At 46.8% G+C, this 21297-nt stretch overlaps 2 protein-coding genes across 11 annotated transcripts in view; both read right to left on the reverse strand.

Annotated features, from left to right (window-relative positions):
• Positions 1-2501, reverse strand: part of RUFY2 (RUN and FYVE domain containing 2) — a 79282-nt gene extending 76781 nt beyond the window's left edge. For 7 of the 9 annotated variants that reach the window (XR_008319600.1, XM_053310304.1, XM_053310303.1 and 4 more), the window contains exons 1-2: positions 2229-2341; positions 1581-1744 (exon numbers count right to left, since the gene is read on the reverse strand). Coding sequence is in view for 8 of the 9 variants with exons in the window: in XM_053310304.1 (XP_053166279.1) it covers positions 1581-1740 (160 nt within the window). In the remaining variant the exon portion in view is untranslated. Of the gene's footprint in view, positions 1-1580; positions 1745-2228 lie in introns of all 9 variants that reach the window. The other 2 variants (XM_053310309.1, XM_053310306.1) reach the window with 1 other exon arrangement.
• Positions 2502-14421: 11920 nt separating this feature from the next.
• Positions 14422-18276, reverse strand: LOC128351131 (uncharacterized). 2 transcript variants are annotated; one of them, XM_053310314.1, is made up of 4 exons: positions 17234-18276; positions 17024-17103; positions 16536-16615; positions 14422-14916 (listed from the first exon to the last, which is right to left on the reverse strand). In XM_053310314.1, the coding sequence occupies exons 1-4, from the start codon at positions 17598-17600 to the stop codon at positions 14673-14675; spliced, it is 771 nt and encodes a 256-aa protein (XP_053166289.1). In that variant the 5' UTR covers positions 17601-18276; the 3' UTR covers positions 14422-14672. The 2 variants fall into 2 exon arrangements, with proteins under 2 accessions (XP_053166289.1, XP_053166291.1); XM_053310316.1 differs by lacking the exons at positions 17024-17103; positions 17234-18276 and adding an exon at positions 16765-17016.
• Between the last annotated feature and the right edge of the window lie 3021 nt (positions 18277-21297).

Genomic DNA, 21297 nt, shown 5'->3' on the forward strand with positions numbered 1-21297 from the left:
TGGGCCCGCGGAGCAGCAGCATACCTCTTTGCCGCCATGGTGTGTCAGACCAGAAGTACCCAGAAGTGCTCGATGCGCATGCGAAAAACATGCACATGCGCACCAAGCATTTCCAGTCCGACGTACACCCAGACAGCAAGGAGGTATGTGCCACCCTGTGGGACCAATTTCAATGATGACACTGGCGAGGAAAACATGGTGGCGAGGGTAGGGGGGAGAGCACACTCCGCAGTCCTTAAAAACTACCTCCACCTTCGAACCAGCAGGCACCGGTTCCATACACACCACTAGAGGCTACATGTGGCTTGGGCTTCAGATAAGTCATGTCTCAGCCTCCGTTTTACAATATGGAAAACAATACTCACCTATCTTTCAAGTTCTTGCAAATATTTATTTATTTATTTATTTATCAATCAAACACATTTAGATACCACCCAAAACCTGTGACTCTGGGAGGTTTACAAAAAAACAATACAAATTAAAAGTGTTAACACATTAAAATAATTTAAAACTATTAAAAACTGTAAATCTAATCAAAAGCCTGAGTGAAAAAATGTGTCTTAACTGCCTTTTAAAACGTTGTCAGAGATGGGGAGGCTCTTATTTCAACAGGGCGTGCATTCCAAAGCCTCGGGGCAGGATGGTCCCTGAGTATATGACTAAGATAACATATGTAAAGCTCTTTGAACATTTTAAAGTACTATGTTAAATGCTAAGAATTACCATAATCAAACAGTGATCAAATGAGAACAACTTAATAAAGGAGTAACAAAGTTGAGAGAGAATAGCAAAAAGAAGGGTGTGTGTGAATGAATTCCAGGAAATAAGTGAGCAAGCACATTTCTGGAGTGACGGTTTTCTGAGGATCAAGAATACTGATTCAGCATATTTGCAACTTCCAAGTCATGCAGAACCATGATGTACTGCTCGCTGCACACTGGGATCCAGCAAGAGCAATAATATGGCACAGTACAAAAAGCATAGCTCTAGAAGAAAATTATCATGATATCCTTCTTGAACTAAAGTAAAGGTAAAGCCATCAGGTCGATTTCGATTCCTGGCACCTACAGAGCCCTGTGGTTGTCTTTGGTAGAATACAGAAGGGGTTTACCATTGCCTTCTCTCACAGTATGAGAAGCCTTTCAGCATCTTCCTACATTGCGGCTGCCCAATATGGTATCAGCGGGGATTCGAACTGGCAACCTTCTGATTGTTAGTCAAGCATTTCCCCGCTGCGCCACTGAAGTACCTTTTCCAATTTAGGAAAAGTTATTTCAAGGTTCAACACACCCTCGTTAGGGCTGCAATCTGATTCAGTTACTTGAAAATAAGCCCCACTGAACACAGAAGGACTTACTTACCAAGGTAACATGCATACGATTGGGATGCACATCAAATACTGTGGCAGCTGTTGTCTGGATATCATATCATATAAATACATCATTATAGGTAATATTTACACTTCTAGTCAACAAATCTTTCTGACATGAAACAGCATTTCTTTACCAAGGCCCAGGAACTGCTTAGCATTAGGAGTCTATACCAACTGGACTCTTAGCAAAATCAAACACAATGATTACCCTCTGTCTCATTGTCTTCGTTTTGAAATAGGGTTTCGTGGTCAGATTTCCGTTCAAAATCACGAGTTGCTCTCGAGTGATGCACTCTCAGGACCGCCAAAATTACTGCTGGAGAGCCGCCCCGGTCACCTGCGATTGCGCCCGGCCAACCCGAAGCCATTTTCCTGCCAACAACCTATATTTGATGAATGATGCACAACCAGCCCGCCCCCCGCCCCGCCGGGTCTCAATCTCCCGGACTAGGGTGGGGGAGAGGAAGGAAGCCACTTTCTCGGGGCGGCCTCCGTGACTCATCATGCTTTTTCTCCCTCAGTGGAGTGCTGAGAGCAGAACACTCGTTGGGGTTAGTAGTAAACCTGTTGTTTGCATCCAGCAGCAGCACCCCAGGGAGGCGGCCTTGGCGTGTCCATGGTCCAGCCCAAGAGAAAGCCAGCAAGGGACCCCCCCCCGCCTTGTTCTAAAGCAAGCGGCAAACCGCGGGGCCCCAGCCCCAAACATGCACGGAGCCCACCCCAAGAAGAGGCGGTTCAGCGCCCTTGCAAGAAGCTGAGGGAGACTCCTCGCTCCCTCGGCCCCTTTGCTTTGCCGCCGCTGCTCCCCCTGCCTGGGGCCCTGCTCCCCTCTAGCGACGGCGCTCTTGCGTCTTACCCATGGCCAGCGCGGAGCAGCAGCTGCCGGAGCAGCTCAGCGCCGAAGATCCAGCCTTTCCTCCTCCTCCTCCTCCTCCTTTCGCAGCCCTTCTCCAGCCCCCGTCATCCTCCTTCTTCATCTCCGTCTCCTCCCACAGGAGACTCGGGCCCGACCGCGGCGCCCCTTGCGGTAGGAGGACCCCAGCCAGATGCTGCCTCAGAGGCGTCAGGGTGATCCGAGTGGTGAACTCTTTCTACCCTTTGCAATCATATCTTTGGACGGATGAATTCGGGTTGTTATTGTTGTTTTTCAAAAGCAACCTGGTGGAACGTCCTTTTACTTTATTTGGACCGACGCACAGTGAGCAAGACTTCAGGTTCGACAGAACTCTTCAATACGCTAAAAAAAAATGTGCGGAAAACAAAAATGGCGTGGAGAGGAAAAGGTATTTCAGAGTATGATAGGAACAACTCCAAAGGCTGCTGTTTGTAAGTCTTCTTATAACAGAGTGTTTATTTATTATTACATTTATATCCCACTCTTCCTCCAAGGAGCCCAGATTTGTATACCTGGTTTTGTATGCCCTCTCAATATCCCTGTGAGGTAGGTTAGGCTGAGAGATATGCGACTGGCCCAGTGAGTTTCATGGCTGAATGGGAATTTGAACTCAGGTCTCTCCTGTCCTAGTCCAGCACTCTAAACACTGCACCACAATGGCTCTGTGTACATGAGATGTTATACAGACTCTATAGAGCTTACTCATTTTTGTGACATTTTAGTTGGTCCTAATAAAAAGGTATTACATTGCTTTTATTTTTACTTTTAGAAGGCCAGCACATTGGCCCTTTGAACATAAAAATAAAATAAATAATGCAGCAACATAGCCTGCATTGGCCCATGGGTGGGTGAGCAGCAGTGGCACAACTTCCTTTACCAACTCATGCTGCTGCCACCATCAGGTGCTAGGGCAGCAGATTATAGGGGCCAGCAACCACCCCTCACCACTCATTACCTTGTTGCAGAGCACAATCTTATGCACACTGAATGCTAAAACCAGCAAACTCTTCAGTCTTACCAGATCAGACTTGCTCCTCTGCTGCTTATATATTTTAAACAGTTAATTTTAAACAAAGCTAACCTGTTGAAAAGACCAATCCTATTAATGTTTTGTCATAAGTCCAGAACTCACCTCATCTTTCTTTACTGATTTGTCTGTTAACATCATGCCAAAATGGACACATGCTCGATGCCCATTTTCCTGCAGTCATGTCTCTTTCTGCATCTATCATCCAACCTTAGTCCGCCTCCACACACACATCCCATCATTACTACTGTAAACCATCCTCCCTAATCAAACAATTCATAGAGGAAAAGCAAGACACTGTCCCCATAGTGTCCTGAGCTTTAGAGTTCCCTTGATCTGCAGAGGAAGACGTTTTACTTTAGAGTTGAAATGGGATGCATGGAGGTTGAGCACTAAGTGAGCACAGTACAAGACTACAGAAAAAGGGTTAGCAACCTATGGCATGCATGTCATGCAGAACCATTTTGAGTGACATTCACACTGCTAAGACCACCAGCTGCTACAATGCCTGCTGCCCGTCTCCGGCTATCATATCACTCCTTGCTATGGCAGGCATTGGACATCCAAGATCGCTGGTGGAATTTCCCCTGGCTGTGCCAGCTGGCTACCTCTCTCTCAAACACACATGTTTTGGGGGGAAATGAAGAGAGATGTGCCGATACGTTTCCGGGTGAAATACAAAGTGCTGGTTATTACCTATAAAGCCCTTAAGGGCTTGGGTCCAGGCTATTTAAGAGGGCGCCTCTGTCATGAACCCTGCTGCCTTTTATGATCTTCTGGAGAGGTCCGGTTACGGTTGCCACCAGCTCGCCTGGTGGCGATTCAGGACCGGGCTTTCTCTGTGGCTGCCCCAGGGCTTTGGAATATGCTCCCTGCAGAAATAAGAGCATCTCCTTCTCTCTTTGTTTTCAGGAAGACCTTAAAGACTTTCCTGTTCTCACAAGCTTTTAATTCAAATTTTAATTCAAATAAATTTTAATTCAAATAAAAACTTTTGATTTTTAATATTAAAATTTGTACACCAGCTAGAGATTTACATATCAGGCAGTATAAAAATATGATAAATAAATGTGCAAAAGAGAACCAGCCGGGGCTGGATAAAGCTAGTGCGGGCCTGTAGCATATGTTATAAAGGGGCCCTAACTTTTAAAAAAATGCACATAAATATTAAAACATAAATTATTTACTTGCATACTAAAGAAATTCAATTTTTTCATTTGCTATATTTTGGAGTATGGGAGACCAAGCCACAAACTCACACTTACTACAACAACAGTGAACATTTATATACTGTTTTTCAGTCAAAATTCTCAAAGTGGTTTACATAGAAAAATAGAGTGGATAGATGATTCTCTGTCTCCAAAGGGCTCACACTCTCAAAAGAAAAATGTAGGCACCAGCAACAGCCACTGGACAAATAATGTGCTGGGCCTTCTCTTAAAAGGAACATTTAGCAGGGAAGGGATATTTTATCTAACATGGACCAAATAAAACAGGCAAAGTTTAAACTTTAATTCCCAGTTGGAAGCCAGGCGTGCAGGGCCCTCAAAAATGCGGGGTCCGTAGCAAATGCTACATTTGCTACTACAGGTGAAACTCGAAAAATTAGAATATCGTGCAAAAGTTCATTAATTTCAGTAATGCAAATTAAAAGGTGAAACTGATATATGAGATAGACACATTACATGCAAAGCGAGATAAGTCAAGCCTTAATTTGTTATAATTGTGATGATCATGGCGTACAGCTCATGAGAACCCCAAATCCACAATCCCAGAAAATTAGAATATTGTGAAAAGGTTCAACAGTCTAGGCTCCAGGTGTCCCACTCCAATCAGCTAATCAATCCATAACACCTGCAAAGGGTTCCTGAGCCTTGAAATGGTCTCTCAGTCTGGTTCATTAGGAATCACAATCATGGGAAAGACTGCTGACTTGACAGTTGTGCAGAAAACCATCATTGACACCCTCCATAAGGAGGGAAAGCCTCAAAAGGTAATTGCAAAAGAAGTTGGATGTTCCCAAAGTGCTGTATCAAAGCACATGAATAGAAAGTTATGTGGAAGGGAAAAGTGTGGAAGAAAAAGGTGCACAAGCAGCAGGGATGACCGCAGCCTGGAGAGGATTGTCAGGAAAAGGCCATTCAAAAGTGTTGGGGACTTTCACAAGGAGTGGACTGAGGCTGGAGTTAGTGCATCAAGAGCCACCACACACAGACGGATCCTGGACATGGGCTTCAAATGTCGTATTCCTCTTGTCAAGCCGCTCCTGAACAACAAACAACGTCAGAAGCGTCTTAGCTGGGCTCAAGAAAAAAAGAACTGGTGTGTTGCTCAGTGGTCCAAAGTCCTCTTTTCTGATGAGAGCAACTTTTGCATCTCATTTGGAAACCAAGGACCCAGAGTCTGGAGGAAGAATGGAGAGGCACACAATGCAAGATGCTTGAAGTCCAGTGTGAAGTTTCCACAGTCTGTGTTGATTTGGGGAGCCATGTCATCTGCTGGTCTTGGTCCACTGTGCTTCATTAAGTCCAGGGTCAACGCAGCCATCTATCAGGAGATTTTGGAGCACTTCATGCTTCCTTCCGCAGACGAGCTGTATGGGGATGCTGACTTCATTTTCCAGCAGGACTTGGCACCTGCCCAAACTGCCAAAAGTACCAAAACCTGGTTCAATGACCATGGGATTACTGTGCTTGATTGGCCAGCAAACTCGCCTGACCTGAACCCCATAGAGAATCTATGGGGCATTGCCAAGAGAAGGATGAGAGACATGAGAGCAAACAATGCAGAAGAGCTGAAGGCTGCTATTGAAGCATCCTGGTCTTCCATAACACCTCAGCAGTGCCACAGGCTGATAGCATCCATGCCACGCCGCATTGAGGCAGTAATTGCTGCCAAAGGGGCCCAAACCAAGTACTGAATACATATGCATGCTTATACTTTTCAGAGGTCCGATATTGTTCTATTTACAATCCTTGTTTTATTGGTTCCATGTAATATTCTAATTTTCTGGGATTGTGGATTTGGGGTTCTCATGAGCTGTACGCCATGATCATCACAATTATAACAAATTAAGGCTTGACTTATTTCGCTTTGCATGTAATGCGTCTATCTCATATATCAGTTTCACCTTTTAATTTGCATTACTGAAATTAATGAACTTTTGCACGATATTCTAATTTTTCGAGTTTCACCTGTATGTTAATCTGCCATAGCCAGCCGGGAGTGGCGAAAGAAATAGGTGGGATGGGGATGTGTTAAGTTGCATGTGGAAATGTCTCTGCTCATGCATATTTACATAAACATACCTGTTCTCTATTCTTACATTCTTGTGAGTTCAGTTGCTGTGTGTGACCCCCACGTGTTAAAAATACTGAGGCGGTTCTCACGACCACCAAACAACCAGCTAAGGGAGGCCAGGGGCGTAGCTAGGGGAGAGGTGGCCCGTGTTCATCCCTTTCTCTGGCAGCCCCCCAGAATGAGGGAGATAATGAAGAAAATAGGGAGGGATGGAGCTGGAGGGCCCTCAGGAGCTGGGGGCCTGTGTTCTTTGAACCCTTTCACTCAATTATAGCTATGCCCCTGAAGGGAGCCAAGCCCGCTTTTTGGCAGCCATGGGCCGAGCGGCTCCCGGCAGCAAACCACCCTAAGTACCCCTCCCCTTAGCCCAGGTTAGTGGAGCGAGCACGCTGCTAACTGGGATGAACGGATGGTGTGCTGCTGCAGCAACTCCCAAGGACACCCCCGACCAGGAGGCTAAAAAGCAGCCTCCTGGCTCGCGGGTCCCTCCAGCATGCTGGAACTTTCGGTTCCATGGAACCATGTGGCCCCCGAACTCCCCAGCCCCCGTCCAGGCTCCAAAATTACCTAGGTGCACCTCTGCTTGACAAGCAGCTCACGTTGTAGAGTGTCTATCAGCATAACCGACCTTATAAATATAAGGTATATTTATGCAAACATGCAGTAGCAGAAACATTTCAAACTGCAACTTAACACATTCCCACCCCACATATTTCGTTCCCTTCTCTCTACCTTGTCCCTAAAGCACCCGGCACAGATCATAATCACACTTGGCCGCCTGGCACAGTACAGGCCAGTGTGACCACACCACTCGGGACAGTCTACGGAGGATTTTGGGGCTCCCAGGGGGTGTGGAGGCCCTGGACCTCAGCCCCAAAGTCCAGGGGTAAGAGCGCCACTGCTGGGCGCAGGCTGGTGCCACAGTGGGGCAAGACGTAAGAGCCTCGCTGCCAGGTGTGCTCACGGCCTCTTTGCACCCGAAGCCACAGACACCTGCCACATCATGGTCAGGAAAGGGAAGGCAAGGAAGCAGATTGGCTGGAGAGCTTGGCCAGAAGGGTCTGAAAAGCCGGCCCTGCTCAGTCAGGCTCTTTGGCTGCAGAGTGAGAGCATCAGGTGAGGTTTCTGTTGGAGATAGAGTTCCAGTGCATCGACCTTTTGCACCAACTGTCCTCATGACCACTAGGGGCATTGGGAGCAGAGGTAGTGAGTGAGAGTCTCCTTACCTGTCCCTGCTTCCCTCTGCCTTGACTCCTGCAGTGAATCAGTCCTCTTCCTTTCCTCCTAGAGAGAAGATGGGAACATCTCTCTCCACCCACCCGTAAAGGTAAAGTGTGCTGTCAAGTCGATTTTGACTTTTGGCACCCACAGAGCCCTGTGGTTTTCTTTTGCTAGAATACAGGAGGGGTTTACCATTGCCTCCTCCTGCACAGTCTGAGATGATGCCTTTTTCAGCATCTTCCTATATCACTGCTGCCCGATATAGTACCAGCATCAGGGATTCGAAACGGCAACCTTCTGGTTGTTAGTCAAACATTTCCCCATTGCCTATTCATTATGTAGCTGATAGATAGGATAGGTCTTTCCTATCCCAAATGTACTTCACCAATACATTGATCTAGTTTAGACTCTACAGGGATCTCCATGCGTGTTCCTCAAATAGCTGCAACAACAAAAGTCTGCGCTCTGTAACTGGAGTAGTAAGCTTCCTTGGTGCTTTGCTAAATAATCACAAACCCCAACAGTTTCTATGGGGCAGAGATGACTTGGGCTGAAAGTATTTCCTTTCTTCTTCTTCTTCCCCTTCCCAAAAAGCATTTCCATTGGGTGCATGAGAAGGACACTGAGCCCAGAGTGAGTGAAGTTGGATTAAAAGGGTTGTTCTTCCACCCTCTTGGGTCCACATAAGAGATCCACCTCCCAGTTCTTAAAAATCTGGATTAATTAGTAGTTTTAGCAATTAACTTCTCTCTCACAAGACTAGAACCAACGGTCATCCCATGAAAATGATTGCCAGGAGATTTAGGACCCACAGAAGGAAATCCTTTTTCACACAGCGTGTAATTAACCTATGGAATTCTCTGCCACGGGATGTGGTGATGGCCACTAGCTTGGATGACTTTAAAAGCGGTTTGGACAAACTCATGGAAGACAGGTCTATCCACGGCGACAAGTCTGGTGGCTAAAGGCCTCCTCCAGCCTCAGAGGCAGGGGTGTCGCTATAATTGAGCAGATGGGTTTAAAGAAGCCCCCCTGCTCCTGAGGGCCCCCCAAGCTCCACCCCCTCTATTTTCTGCATGATCTCCCTCACTCCGAGGGGCCACCAGGGAGAGGAGTGAGCACAGGCCCCTCTTCCCTAGCTATACCCCTGAGAGGTAGATTTGGGGTGCGGGTGGGGAGAGAAAGGGGGATACTAGGGGGTAGGGCTGTTAGTAAACGACATGGCATCTTTTTAGAGAAGCTTTTAAATATCTTCTCGGCTGTGTATATCTGGCAGGCTTCTACGAGTTTAGCTTTTTGAAGAACAACTTTAAAAAATTTCCTTCATTGTGGTTTTAGCCTGGTCTTCTAAAAACTTGATTACCTTTTTACATTGTTCTATATTGTATACCCTTTTTTATTAATGCAAAGCACCCCAAGTGTGCTGGAGGATGGGGTATAAATATTTCATATAACTCAATAAATAGACAGACCTTTTATTCCCACCGGGAGCATGTTCCCCCAAAGACAAGGATATATTTGAATTAGTGAGGCTGGCTGTCAAGGGCACATCCCTTGGTGGCTTGGAGAGAAAACCCACCTCGTTTCCAACTGCGCCCGTCAGAACTTTCCTTATGCATGTCTTCAGAAGATGGTACCATCATAATCCCAGAGATTGCAGATGTGCTGGGCTCCATTTCCCCCCAATGAAAGTGTCTCTGGGCTCAAGACTCCTGATGTCGTGGTCAGCATCCTCCATGCTGGGTTTTGTAACCTACTTGGCCAACCAAGTGACCCCTCCAGTAGCCCTGCCTAGGATCCCCGAGGCTTGGACCTAGAGAGTTGGGGGGCAGAGCATCGGAGCACCATGATGGCAGAGCAGGAAGCAGAGTCTCCTGGTGCAGTTATCTTTTATGGGGAGGAGTCCAGATACCGGCTTGGGGGGAGGAGAGGGAGGAGGAGGCAGACTAGCACCCTCTCTGCATGCAGAAGCTTCCAGGTCCAGTCCCCGACACCTTCCTTGAAGTGGATCTTCTGAAGTCATCTGGCTGGGAAATGGAGCATACTGAGGAAGTGTCAAAGAAATGCAGTCTGCTGCTGGTGGTGCTGCTGGGGTCTGGGGAACTCCCACTCAAGGGTTTGCAGAACTGGGCTGGGAGATCCATGGGCTGACTCGCTCTAAAGCAGCTTTATATGTTGGTGGGGGAGACCCATACACACCGGGTTCAGTGGAGAGGAAGGACAGCTGTCCTTGTGGCAGCAAGCATGAATTGCCTCCTTTGCTAAGCAGGGTCTGTCCAGGTTTGCATTTGAACCAGAGACTACGTGTGTTAGCCCTGTAAGATCTTTCCCTTAAGGGGAAGAGCACCTGCCTGCTTACATGCAGAAAGTTCCAAGTTCCCTCCCTGGCATTTCCAGATAAGGCTGACAAGACAGGGCTGGGAGAGACTCCTGCCTGCAACCTTGGAGTAGCCGCTGCCAGTCTGTGCAGACAATCCTGAGCTAGACGGGCCGCTGGTCTGACTCGGTAGAAAGCAGCTTCCTACGGTCCCGTATTGGGCATCTCCAGTGCAGAAGGATCTCTGCAGAGCCGAGGAAAACCTCCTGCTAACAGAGACCTTTGAGACCATATTGGGCTCAGTGGACCAATGGTCTGATGACCAGAATGTCGGGCCAGGGAGACTCGAGTTCGAATTTGCGTTCAGCCATGACACTAACCGGATGACTCTGGGCCAGTCATTTCTCTCTCAGACAAACCTACTTCACAAGGTTGTCATGAGGTTAAACATAACCATGTTCACCACTCTGGGCTCCTTGGAGGAAGAATGGGATATACATGTAAAAACAGATAAATACAATACAGGGTGAATGCCTATATTCTTCTACCTGTTCTCAGGGGCAGGATAATTCAGTACAATGAATAATGCCTGAAACTGTTTGAAACATTTGTAGGATTTGAAATCCTACAAATTGCTAACTGTTCTTTTACTTCCCTTCTCCCAATGTAAGAATTATGGCATTGCATTTCTTGAACTTGGCTAGGAGTGTAATCTGTGCAAAAAGACTCTCCCCTGTCGGAGATGGGCTTCACCACGTAGTAAAATATATTTTAAACACAACAGAGGATCAGGCTCAAACAAAACAAAGTTTTATTTCCAATTCGGTCCCCATAAAATTACAGACTGTAACTATGTATTATCATATCATAGTCATATCATAGTCTTTATTTTGGTCTTTGACCAGCACAACAGCAAAACAAACAAAAATGTTTCAAACAATCTACACCTACAAAATAAAAGTCTCTGTAAAGTTACATAGTGTAATAAGTAGGAAACTCTAAAAGTTAAAACTATGAAGATAAAACTAGATAAAAGGGTTAATCAAGACTAAGAACAGAATGACACTGATTATAAAGGTAGCAAGGCAGCAAAAATTATATAATTAATACACAGCGGTGTTAAATAAAATATTAGTTCTTAATAAGCTCTGATTGAATTTTGCTAGCTATGAGGCAGAACATAGCCACATTATAAGACCTAGAGTCATTCTGATCTGCTAAAAGAAAATTCGGGTAAAAGGAATCAGTACCACCTGGATATGGGCTAATATCTAAGGAGATAAGCTTATGTCAGATATCACGATGATAATAGTGACAGTACAAGAGTACATGAGCTGTCGTTTCAATCTCACCAGAGCCACAAGGGCAAAAACGCTTTCCATATGGGTAAAACTCAGAATTTGATTGCCCCAAAGGACACCAACCGGAATGGAGCCCTGATCAATTTGGCGCTCCATATCATAGATTCTTTCCCTTATTTTGAGTCTGGTGTTTTCATATCCAAGGGTGAGTGGTGCGGTGGGGGATAAACTGTAAAAGTATAGCCTTTCCTCCACCCCTTTTCCCCACCTTGAGTGGTATATATCCTTTAGCGCCAATGGAGCTAAACCAATGAGATGGAAAATCAGCTTAAACCAGAATTCAAAAATAATAATCCAAGCCCTAGCCTCTATTTTGAGCATCCCTGCTTCCAGCCACAGTACTGCCCTAGGAACACAGCTGGGGACTTGAAATATATTCTTCAGGAAGTTTGGTTGAACCGCTTCTAATTTAGCGAAATTAGGGTATATGCCTAGCTGCACTCTCTACAAAAGCTGTGCTCAGACTTTGGCCTCAAAGAGTTTAACAGCCGCAGTGATAAAATAGGCACCCCTGGAGTGGTAATAAGATTGAATTGCCTGTGAGTTCTTCTTCGCATTCTGACTGACATATTCTCTTTGCGCAGATCTGGAGCCAGAGGCTTGAAATATTACCCCACTAAATTGTTTTACTTGTTCCAGCTTGTACCCATTTATTTTCCAATGGTAAATTTTTGGTCTTTTCACAAACACTAGAATCTTGGTTTTGCTATTATTAATTTCAAGTGAGTGCTCCTTATAGTATGAGGCCAAAGAGCACAATGCTCTTCTTAAACCTATTTAGTGTTTGTGAAAGAATGACAGCATCATCTGCATACAAGAGAATAGCAAGATGCTTATCTGCTAAATGGAGGGGTGGTGGTGATGATCCAAGTTGTTTAAATGGGAAGCAAGGGAATTAATGTAAAAATTAAATAATATTGCCAAAATGCGTCCTTGTCTTGCTCCCTTAAATGTTAGAATTTCCTTGGTGAGGTGCCCCTGTGCGCAACAGTGTATTCTTATACGGGAGTTTTTATGAAGTTTTATTATCAAACATAATAGCCAACAAGCCATTGGTGAATTAAGAAGGCTGTCCCAGAGTTTCTCCCTAGGAATCAAATCAAAGGCAGCCCTGAAATCAACAAATCCTGCAAACCAAGCAGAGCCAGAATTGGGGGAGTATTTCCCTACTATATGCTGCAAAATGAAGGCTGGGTCCATGACAGAGCAACCTGCACGGAAGCCAAACTGCTCCTCAGCCAAGATGTCCATTTCAAACCAGTCTAGCAATCTCTCATACAAGTGTCTGGCATAGAGCTTACTTATCACACTGAGCAAACTAATCCTAAATAATAAAACCCTAAGGTACCTGCGTCCATGTCTCTTGCGGGTGTTCTGCACATGCGTGGCATGCGCGCCGCTCCGCTGGTGAGGAGGCCGCTTAAGAGCCCTCCGCCGCCGCTACAGCCCCCAAGAGCAGCCGCTCGGATTGGGCCACGTCTGTGGCGCCGCCCGGAGCAGCCACTTCAGTGGTGGGGAGGCCGCTCGCCGCCCTGGATCCCCGGCGGCAGTGCTTAAGAGCCCTCCGCCACCACTACAGCCCCCGGGAGCAGCCGCTCGATTATGCCGCGTCCGCGGCTCTGCTGAGGGAGGCCACACCCACGGCCTCTAAGCAGGGGGCCGCCCTTGATTCTCGGCGGGGGGGGGGGCTTAAGAGCCCTCCGCCGCCGCTACAGCCCCCAGCGCAGCCGCTCCTATTAGGCCTGGCCACGTGCTCCTGACCGGCCTAGGAGCTGCTACGGACGTCCTCTCTCCAGCGAGTCAGAGAGAGGACTGAGCCGGCACAGGCGCGCAGCCACCTCCCCTGTTCACAACTCTTCTAGCGCCCGTTAATGTAACGGGCTTAACAGTCACTAGTAGGTCTATAATAGGAGAAACTCAAGTATGTAGTACACCGCTCTGAGCTCCTTGGAGGAAGAGTGGAATATAAATGTAATAATGATGATAATGAGAATAATAATAATAATAATTTCTCAGGGAGCTTCCGATAACCTTTCTTCTATATTGGAATAATTACTGCCACACCGCAAGCCTTAGGGACATGAGCTGTCTTATCAATATATGAAAATAACAAGGCCAGGACCGGGGTCCACCATGCCAGATTGTTTCTAATAACCTCCTTTGATATATGGTCAAATCCTGGAACTTTACCAGGTTTTAACTTTCCAACCAAAGCTTCTATTTCAGAAGACGACACAGGTGGCCACTCTGGCAGCTGACCCACATCCTGTATTGGGGCTGTGCCAATTTCTTCATCTCTTTTGTATAACTTACAGAACTATTCCTCCCAAACCAAAGAGGGGATTACACAATTTGGGTGGGCTAAACCCCGAGATGGATATAGGGCAATCATACGCCAAAACAATGAGGGGTTTTTAGAACTTGTGGCTGCTATCAATTGATGCCGGTCTACTCTCATGGAATCTCTCTTTTTATTTTTCAGCAGCTGCTTAGATTGTTTTTTCTGCAATATGGCACCCTGGAGAGAAGCTGTCATGGCCCAGACCTTTGAATCAGAAGAGTCAGAGGAGGAGCCGGAGGACTTGGGTGGGAATACAGGCACAGAGGCACAGCAACAGGATTTGGCTGTGAGAACAGACTCTGAAGCTGAGCTGGAACGGCAGCAGACAGAGCAATCTGAACAGCTGGCAGAGATGAGGGCTGAGGAGACTGATCGGGAGGAAGCTGGAATTTCACCTGTGTTAAGAAGACGTCTCAAGAGAAAGGCTCAGTGGGAGACACGCAGGCGCAAGATCTCACAGGAGAGGCGATAGAAATGCTGAGTCAGGAAAGCCTGATTGGCTGCCAGTTCTCTCGAGCCCTATATCAAGCCGACGCAGTTTATAAGTCAACACTGTCAGCAACGCTGCCTATAGCAGACTGTGCGTACTTAAGACTTATTCAACCTTTTGTGTTTCAGCCTGTCCATGTTCTGTTCATTCCTTGTTCCGTTGTTTTCAGTCATTGCTCAGTTATCGTAGAGGGGAGTACCTAGTTTAGTTCAAGGGGCTTTATTTTGTTTATGCTACTTTTCTTTGTGAGTCATTTTTCGCTTTTGTTCGTGCAGCTAGGCTGCTATTCTTATCTCCAGACTTTCTATTTGACTCACAGAAGTAGAGCTGAAGGGATTGTAAATCCTGTCAGGTCAGCCGAGCTAACAGATTTACAACAGTAGCAAACGAAGGGCAGCCCCTGGATGCTTGATATGCAATAATAAGCTCACTTTGGGCATTGCTGCAGTCTTTATCAAACCAGCTCTTAGAGTAAACTGTGGGCTTGTTCGTCTTCAGGGATCTGGAGCGGGTCAATACAGGCTGGAGTTCCTGAACGATGTTATTGTAATGGTCTAGAATAACATCATCGGTCCCATTTGCTAGTAGTGCCCTGCGGAAAGAGACAAGACTTTCAGATCCCAACATTAACCTGACATGCTCCCACAGACTATCAGGTCATCTAACTGAGGATGGACACACCTCCAGATCTAAGTTTGAAAGATAGGTCGGTTCAGCAAATGTTAGGTTTCCAGAAAGATTCAAATGTAACTCTCAGGGAGGTGATCACTCTCCGGGCAACTAGCAATTTTAAATTTCACAAGATATGTAAGTAAGCCAGGAGAGATCACCATATAATCAATAGTGGAGAATCTGGAACCAGCCCAAAAAGTGTATTCAGCTGGGTGGTCATCAATTGTAGCACCATTCAACAATTGCAAGTTGAGTTCATCAAAGGTTTGGGACAGACACATACCTGCATAATTCCCTATTTGGTCCTTAAATTGACAGGCAATTAATGGTGGAGGAACTTCATGGGCCAAGGGAAAGCATTGGAATTTAGTATACAACATCTTATCATTAATTCCCATTCTGGCATTGAAATCACCAGCAATCACGGTATATACGTGTGGTAAAGAGCATTGCAGCTCTTCTATATAGGCCTTAAGTTTAGACCATACAATTTTAATCTGAGAGCGCTGGTGAGTGGGTGGGATATAGACATTTACAAAAAGCAAAGATATATTGTTAAATCTGACCATCAAGACCATAGCATAATGCTCGCAAATAGGCAAATTGGTCATTGTGGCCTTGATGGTAGTGGTGACAAGTATACTCGGCCCACTGAATGGCTGGCCTCTGCCACCCCCTGGGGTTGCTCTTATTGAAAGGGCTGTAAAGCCATGGAGGTGGGGTTCTCCAGACAACCATGTCTCCTGAAAGAGCGAAAGAGCAAAGTCAGCAATGTATCTGACAAATTCAGCATCTGCCAGCCTTGTTTTCAAGCCGGCCACATTCCACATCAAACATTTTAAAGGGCACTGATGCAAGCAATGTCAATCTGAAGCGCCAGAGGGAGCTTTAGTGGGAGTGGAGTTCACCAAAGGGCAGTCAATAGCAGGGGGATTTTCCATTGCCTCCAGTCCTGACGAACCTAATCTCATGTTAAATGAGATTGCTTATTAAATGTTTTTCTTTATATTATCTTTTTACTACATGGTGTTTGGAGATATCGCATACTTCCACCATGCATAGACTTGATCATTTATCAGAGTCCATACACACTTTTAAAGCATAACCTTTTGGGGGGGCTATTATATGGGTTCTTTTGGGGTCTTTGCTGTCCCTCCAAATGCCACCGCCCTGGGCAAAATTATCATGCCAGCAGCCCTCTCGCCAGGAGGCCGACAGCTGGGCCCCAAGATGGAGAAGAATCGAGAGGGGGGGCTTCTCGCCAATGAAGCTTCCCCCAATATTCAGGGTGTCTTCTCTTGGTCTGGTGAGCCAGGGGGGATGGGGGCATCCTCAGAGTGGAGGCCCACCTGTGGACTGCTCAGCCCCCCTGGCTGCTCAGAGGGGGAGGCAGCACCCCACTGCTAGCCTCCCCACGGCCTCTGCCCTCCACTTGGACTCTTCTTGGCCTCCCTGACATTCTCCAGGGGTTCCCACTATTGGCCACACCACTGCTTCCCACCTCCCTGCTCCGAAGACCTATCCCACGCCACAATGTACCTCAAGAAAGCGATGGCCTCTGTGCACAGAGAGAAGAGGTGGTGGGGCACGGGGTCCTCCTCAATATTGCCCAACTCGTCCTGGAGGGAACAGAGCGCAGGATGAAGACACCCCAGGGCCCTGGGGGGGCTTCCTTCATCCTGCCCCAGATTCTCCCTGTTCTGCCTCCACCGCACCCACCCACCCACTGGCTACTTTGCCCCAGACATCCCTGCTGCAATTCACTCACCAGCATGGCCTGGGCTGCCTGTTCCTTGCAGAACGAGAGGCATTGCTCCCCCCTCTGGAGTGCCTCCTTACAGGCTTGGCTGATGGCCATCAAAAAATTGACCTGGGCCCTCCGGTCCTAAAAGGGGCAAGCATGGGGCTGTTCCCTTCTCCAGAATGGACCAGGCAGGCCCCCTTCTAGGAGAGGCTGCCATTTTTCAGGACCCTGGACAAGATTCTGGGCTGCCCAAGGGAAGTCCTGGGTGAGCAGGGTTCCCTACCTTCCCTGCTCCTTCCCCCGGGGGTTTGGCCTGATTCCTCTGCTGCAGCCAGGCCTCAATCAGGCAGCAAGCTGTTAAATCTGCAGAATGGGAGAGAGGTAGAGAAGACAGAACAGTGAGTGGGCTGTCTTTCCAGCTGCCCCACACACACACCTACTTGCCCTGCCTCCCTAGCCCCACAATCCTCTGTGAACTGGGGCAGCTCCTCACCTCCATCATCCTGTTCAGGGGGCTCTGATGGCCCTGGGGTGCTCCTCTCCCCAACTGGTGACTGCGAAGGAGGCGAGCGGGGTGGCGACAGGGAAGGTGGAGAGCGGGGTGACAACAGCGGAGGTGGCGACAGTGGAGGCAGTGAGCAGGGTGGTGATGGTGAGTGGGTCGGCGACAGCAAGTGAGGCGAGTGGGGCGGGGACACTGAGGGAGGCGAGTGGGGCAGGGACACTGACAGAGACGAGTGGGGCGGGGACAGCAAGGGAGGGAGCAGAGCGGAAGCAAGGAAAGAAGCAGGTTCCTGCAGCCACCAATCCGCCACCATTGGGTACAGCGGGCTGGGCAGCTCTAGGCTGCCCTGGGGCATCCACGAGGCCCACTCTGCTCGTCCTTCTGGCCAGGAAGGCTCGGATCCTGCACAGCCTAGAAGAGAGCGGAGAGACAATGAGAACGAGGCCCTTGGACAGAGAAGGTGGGGGGAGAGAGAGGGGGCCCACGGGGTGGGGAATCCTGGCAGAGCAGCCAGGAGGAGGATGCATGGAGCCTAAACACAGCCAGCACTCTTCAGTCAATGAGGTGGCTCCTTGGGCAGAAACCTGCTGAGCAGATGGCAAAATACCCAGAAAAAATATTTTAAAAGCAAAATACAAATTACTTGGTAAACAGCCAATAAAAATACAAAATAGTATTGTAAAATACATCTTAAAATACAAAATACAATGCCTGAAAAAAGGAAACAATTTTGAGATGTTCATTGCTTATCCAAAGCTGTTTCCATTTCCTTTAAGCAATACAAGTTTTTCAAAGATTAAATCACTCAGGTTGTGCCTCCTGGGGCTGTGAATCATCCCAGCAAAGGAAAACCACTTTCCCACAGGACCACTTGATGTTAGACTAGTATTAGATTTAAAAAATAGCTGTCAGACAATGGGATACCCATCCAACATACTAATGTGCCTGGATTTGTCCTGCAAAAAACTGGAGAAGCTGCTGCTAGTCTGCGTTGAAAATGCTGAGCTAGATGGACCAAGAGTTTGACTCAGTATAGGGCAGCTTCCTATGTTCTGATGGCAAAACCCAGTCCCCAGGACAGGCACAGGTGTATTTATCGATATGTATTCATTATTTAAATGTCTAGAAATCACTCTTCATCAACAATTGATCACATAGTTTTAAATATGGAATATATTTTTCACTCTGTAAAATGAAGCCCACAATAAAAAATAAAAATCAAGTTACTTTTAACATGAATTAAATGAATCCTCCGGCAGAGCTGCCACCAGCCTCCTATAAGACAAAACTAACATCAAAACCAGGGTGAACTCAAAATATAGAAACAGAGTGGAGCACGCTTCCAGCCAGATCAAGTTCCAAACAATCAAAAGCTCATTTATTTAAGTAGATATAAAAAGTAGGACAGTTCACAGGCAACCAAAGCAAATGGTAAACCTGCACTAGTGAGATACCTTGCTTCCTATCTGGTGTTAGACAGGAGGCTCGGTAGGTCTAAGGTCTCCAATTGCAGTTCAGAGAACAAAAGCTTGCATCATGGTGAAGTCTGTACATTCCCAGGAGCCATATAGCCTGGTCTCAGCTAACAAACCTAAACTAATACCCAAGTAGCATGTTGGAAACAGCAACCTCAAGAGTCCCTCCCCTCTCCTAACTTGAGAAGTTAACTCTCCCTTCTTGGAGATCTGCCAAACTATCAAAAGCTTAATGTTTCTGCCCCAAGGTAGAGTTTTCCGAACAATCCCTGACAAACCAATGAGTCACACTAAATCCACAAAAGTGGTGGGTGTGGGCCTAGGCCAAAATTGGCTCTTGGAATGGAGGGAAGTTCTGATATGAACCTGGGATGTGTTTTTAAGCCAAGCAAAGTCCCATTCTGTCACACACCCACACCCTGTTCCAGTGGGGAAAGTGTTCAGTTGCTGGCCACTGCAGAAAATGGGACAACACACAACATCCAAAAGGTCAGGGTGGCTTAAACATCACCAGTGCGTTTGGGGGAATACTAGACTCTTAACTCATCATGCAGCCTATATGCACAACAAAGGACAAAACATACACAGGATCAGATCCCCAAACATGTCCCATAAAACGAACACACAAAAGGCATAGCAAAGCATTTCCAGCAATCTAGCATTACTGATATAAGTATTTCTCTTTTTCCTACAAGGCTGCGTGTAGCCATCTCCAGGCACCTCAGAGGCAAGGTGCCTCCAAATGCAGGGGAGCAACAGCAAGAGAGAGGGCATGCCCTCAGCTCTTGCCTGTAGGATTCTCAGAGGCATGAAACAAGATGCTGGACTGGATGGACGCTGGACCCTACACATAGGAAACATAGGACCTTTTTTCAGCCACACAAACATAAGGATTCTCAGTTTCTCTCACCTCTTTGCAATTAGGAAGCAAATGAAAATCTCCCACTCTCTCCCCCACCACAACCCAACAAAATTAGACAGTTCCCAGGATGGAACAACCCCACCCCCCATATACCTAACCAACAGGGTAGCTATTGGCGAGGAATCAGACTTTGATTCCCAGCCAGCCCATAGCCCAAAGTGTTTCCAAAGAGTTTTTAAGAAGGTAAAATAACTACCTCTTGCCCTCCTGACTGTGCTTTTGCTGGTTACTATACCGCTGACCAAGAACAATGTATAGACGATTCTCAATTAACCCACCTGTCTGCAAACCCTCGCACCTTCCAAGGAGGTGGGGGTGGAGTTTAAATCCCAGTGTGGGTGTCACTGATCATTGAAAGACATTAGCCTGGCCATTTCAAACTGGTCCAGCCAGTTATCACTTGCTTTCCTCCCGATTACATGACTTCTAATCAGAGAATCCTAGAGTGAAAGAGCGTGCCTCCTAAGAACTTGCTTTGCTGAGTTGCTACAAAGACAACACAGGACTGACTGGGTTGTTCAACTGACTGTTGAACTTGAGCATACGAGTCTGCTGAGGCTCATGGGCTGCTTGCTTGCAATACAAAGGCAGCTCCTGAAGCAAAAAAACCCAAAACAAATCCAAAGCAATGATTGGCTGATGTGTTTTGGTTTTAGAAATGTATTTTAAAAATACCAAATACCTGAACAAATGTATTTTAGATACAAAACACTGTTCTGAAAAGTATTTTAGACACAAAACCCACAGGATTAAAAATACGGATTTAAAGATACATGTATTTTAGATACCGCCCACCTCTGGCAGCTGGCTGCTTCAGCACAGCCCCTTTGGGAATCCTGGGCACAGCTCTGGCCAGCCCATTTCCCAAAGGATGTCTCAGGCTGGGGGAAGTGCAGAAAAGAGCTCTCTGAACCCTCCGGCGGGGGTGGGGGGGTGGAGACCCTTCCCTGTATGGAAAGGCTAACCCTTCCAGGGCTCTTGAGTTCAGTAAAGACTCCAGAAGAGGATGGGTGCTGGAGAAGGGAGGTGGCTTGCCCCGAAGTGCCAAGGGGGTCCCATCTGGGTCCAATATTTGGAGGACCCTGCCCCGGATGGCCAAGGAGGAGTCCCCTCGGACTGATCTGAATGGCAGGGGGAGAACTCAGACAGAGACACTGTGGTGAAATCCTACTTTGCCATTAACCACGCCCCCACTCCATTTACTGAGATCACCCTTTTAAAAGAGAAATTAACACTTTAAAAGAGATTGACACTTTTAAAAGTGGGGTTTTTCAAACTAACATTTTTTTTTGTCATTTTAAAATTGGTTTGTTTGTTTTATTGGATTGTTTGTTTTCAGTTGTGAACATTGCCTTAAGATACTAGATAGTTTAGAAATGAAAAGAAAAGAAAAAGAAAGCAATACTTACATGATGATCAGGTTCATGGTTCTTCTCCAATCAAAGCTAACACTGACTAATTGAAACTAACTCAAAAAGAAACAACTACCAGAAACTGCAACTAACCCCAGCCCCAACCACCTCCCCCTCCCTATCCCAAACAAATCCCCACCTCTGATCGCTACAATATTTTCTCTCTATTCTCTACTCACTCTCTCTCTCTCTCTCAATCACTCTCACAATCTCGCTCAATCGTACTCGAAAGGACTTTCGCTC

The sequence above is a fragment of the Hemicordylus capensis genome, chromosome 3 (genome assembly GCF_027244095.1).
Source record: "Hemicordylus capensis ecotype Gifberg chromosome 3, rHemCap1.1.pri, whole genome shotgun sequence".
Classification (NCBI taxonomy): Eukaryota; Metazoa; Chordata; class Lepidosauria; order Squamata; family Cordylidae; genus Hemicordylus; species Hemicordylus capensis.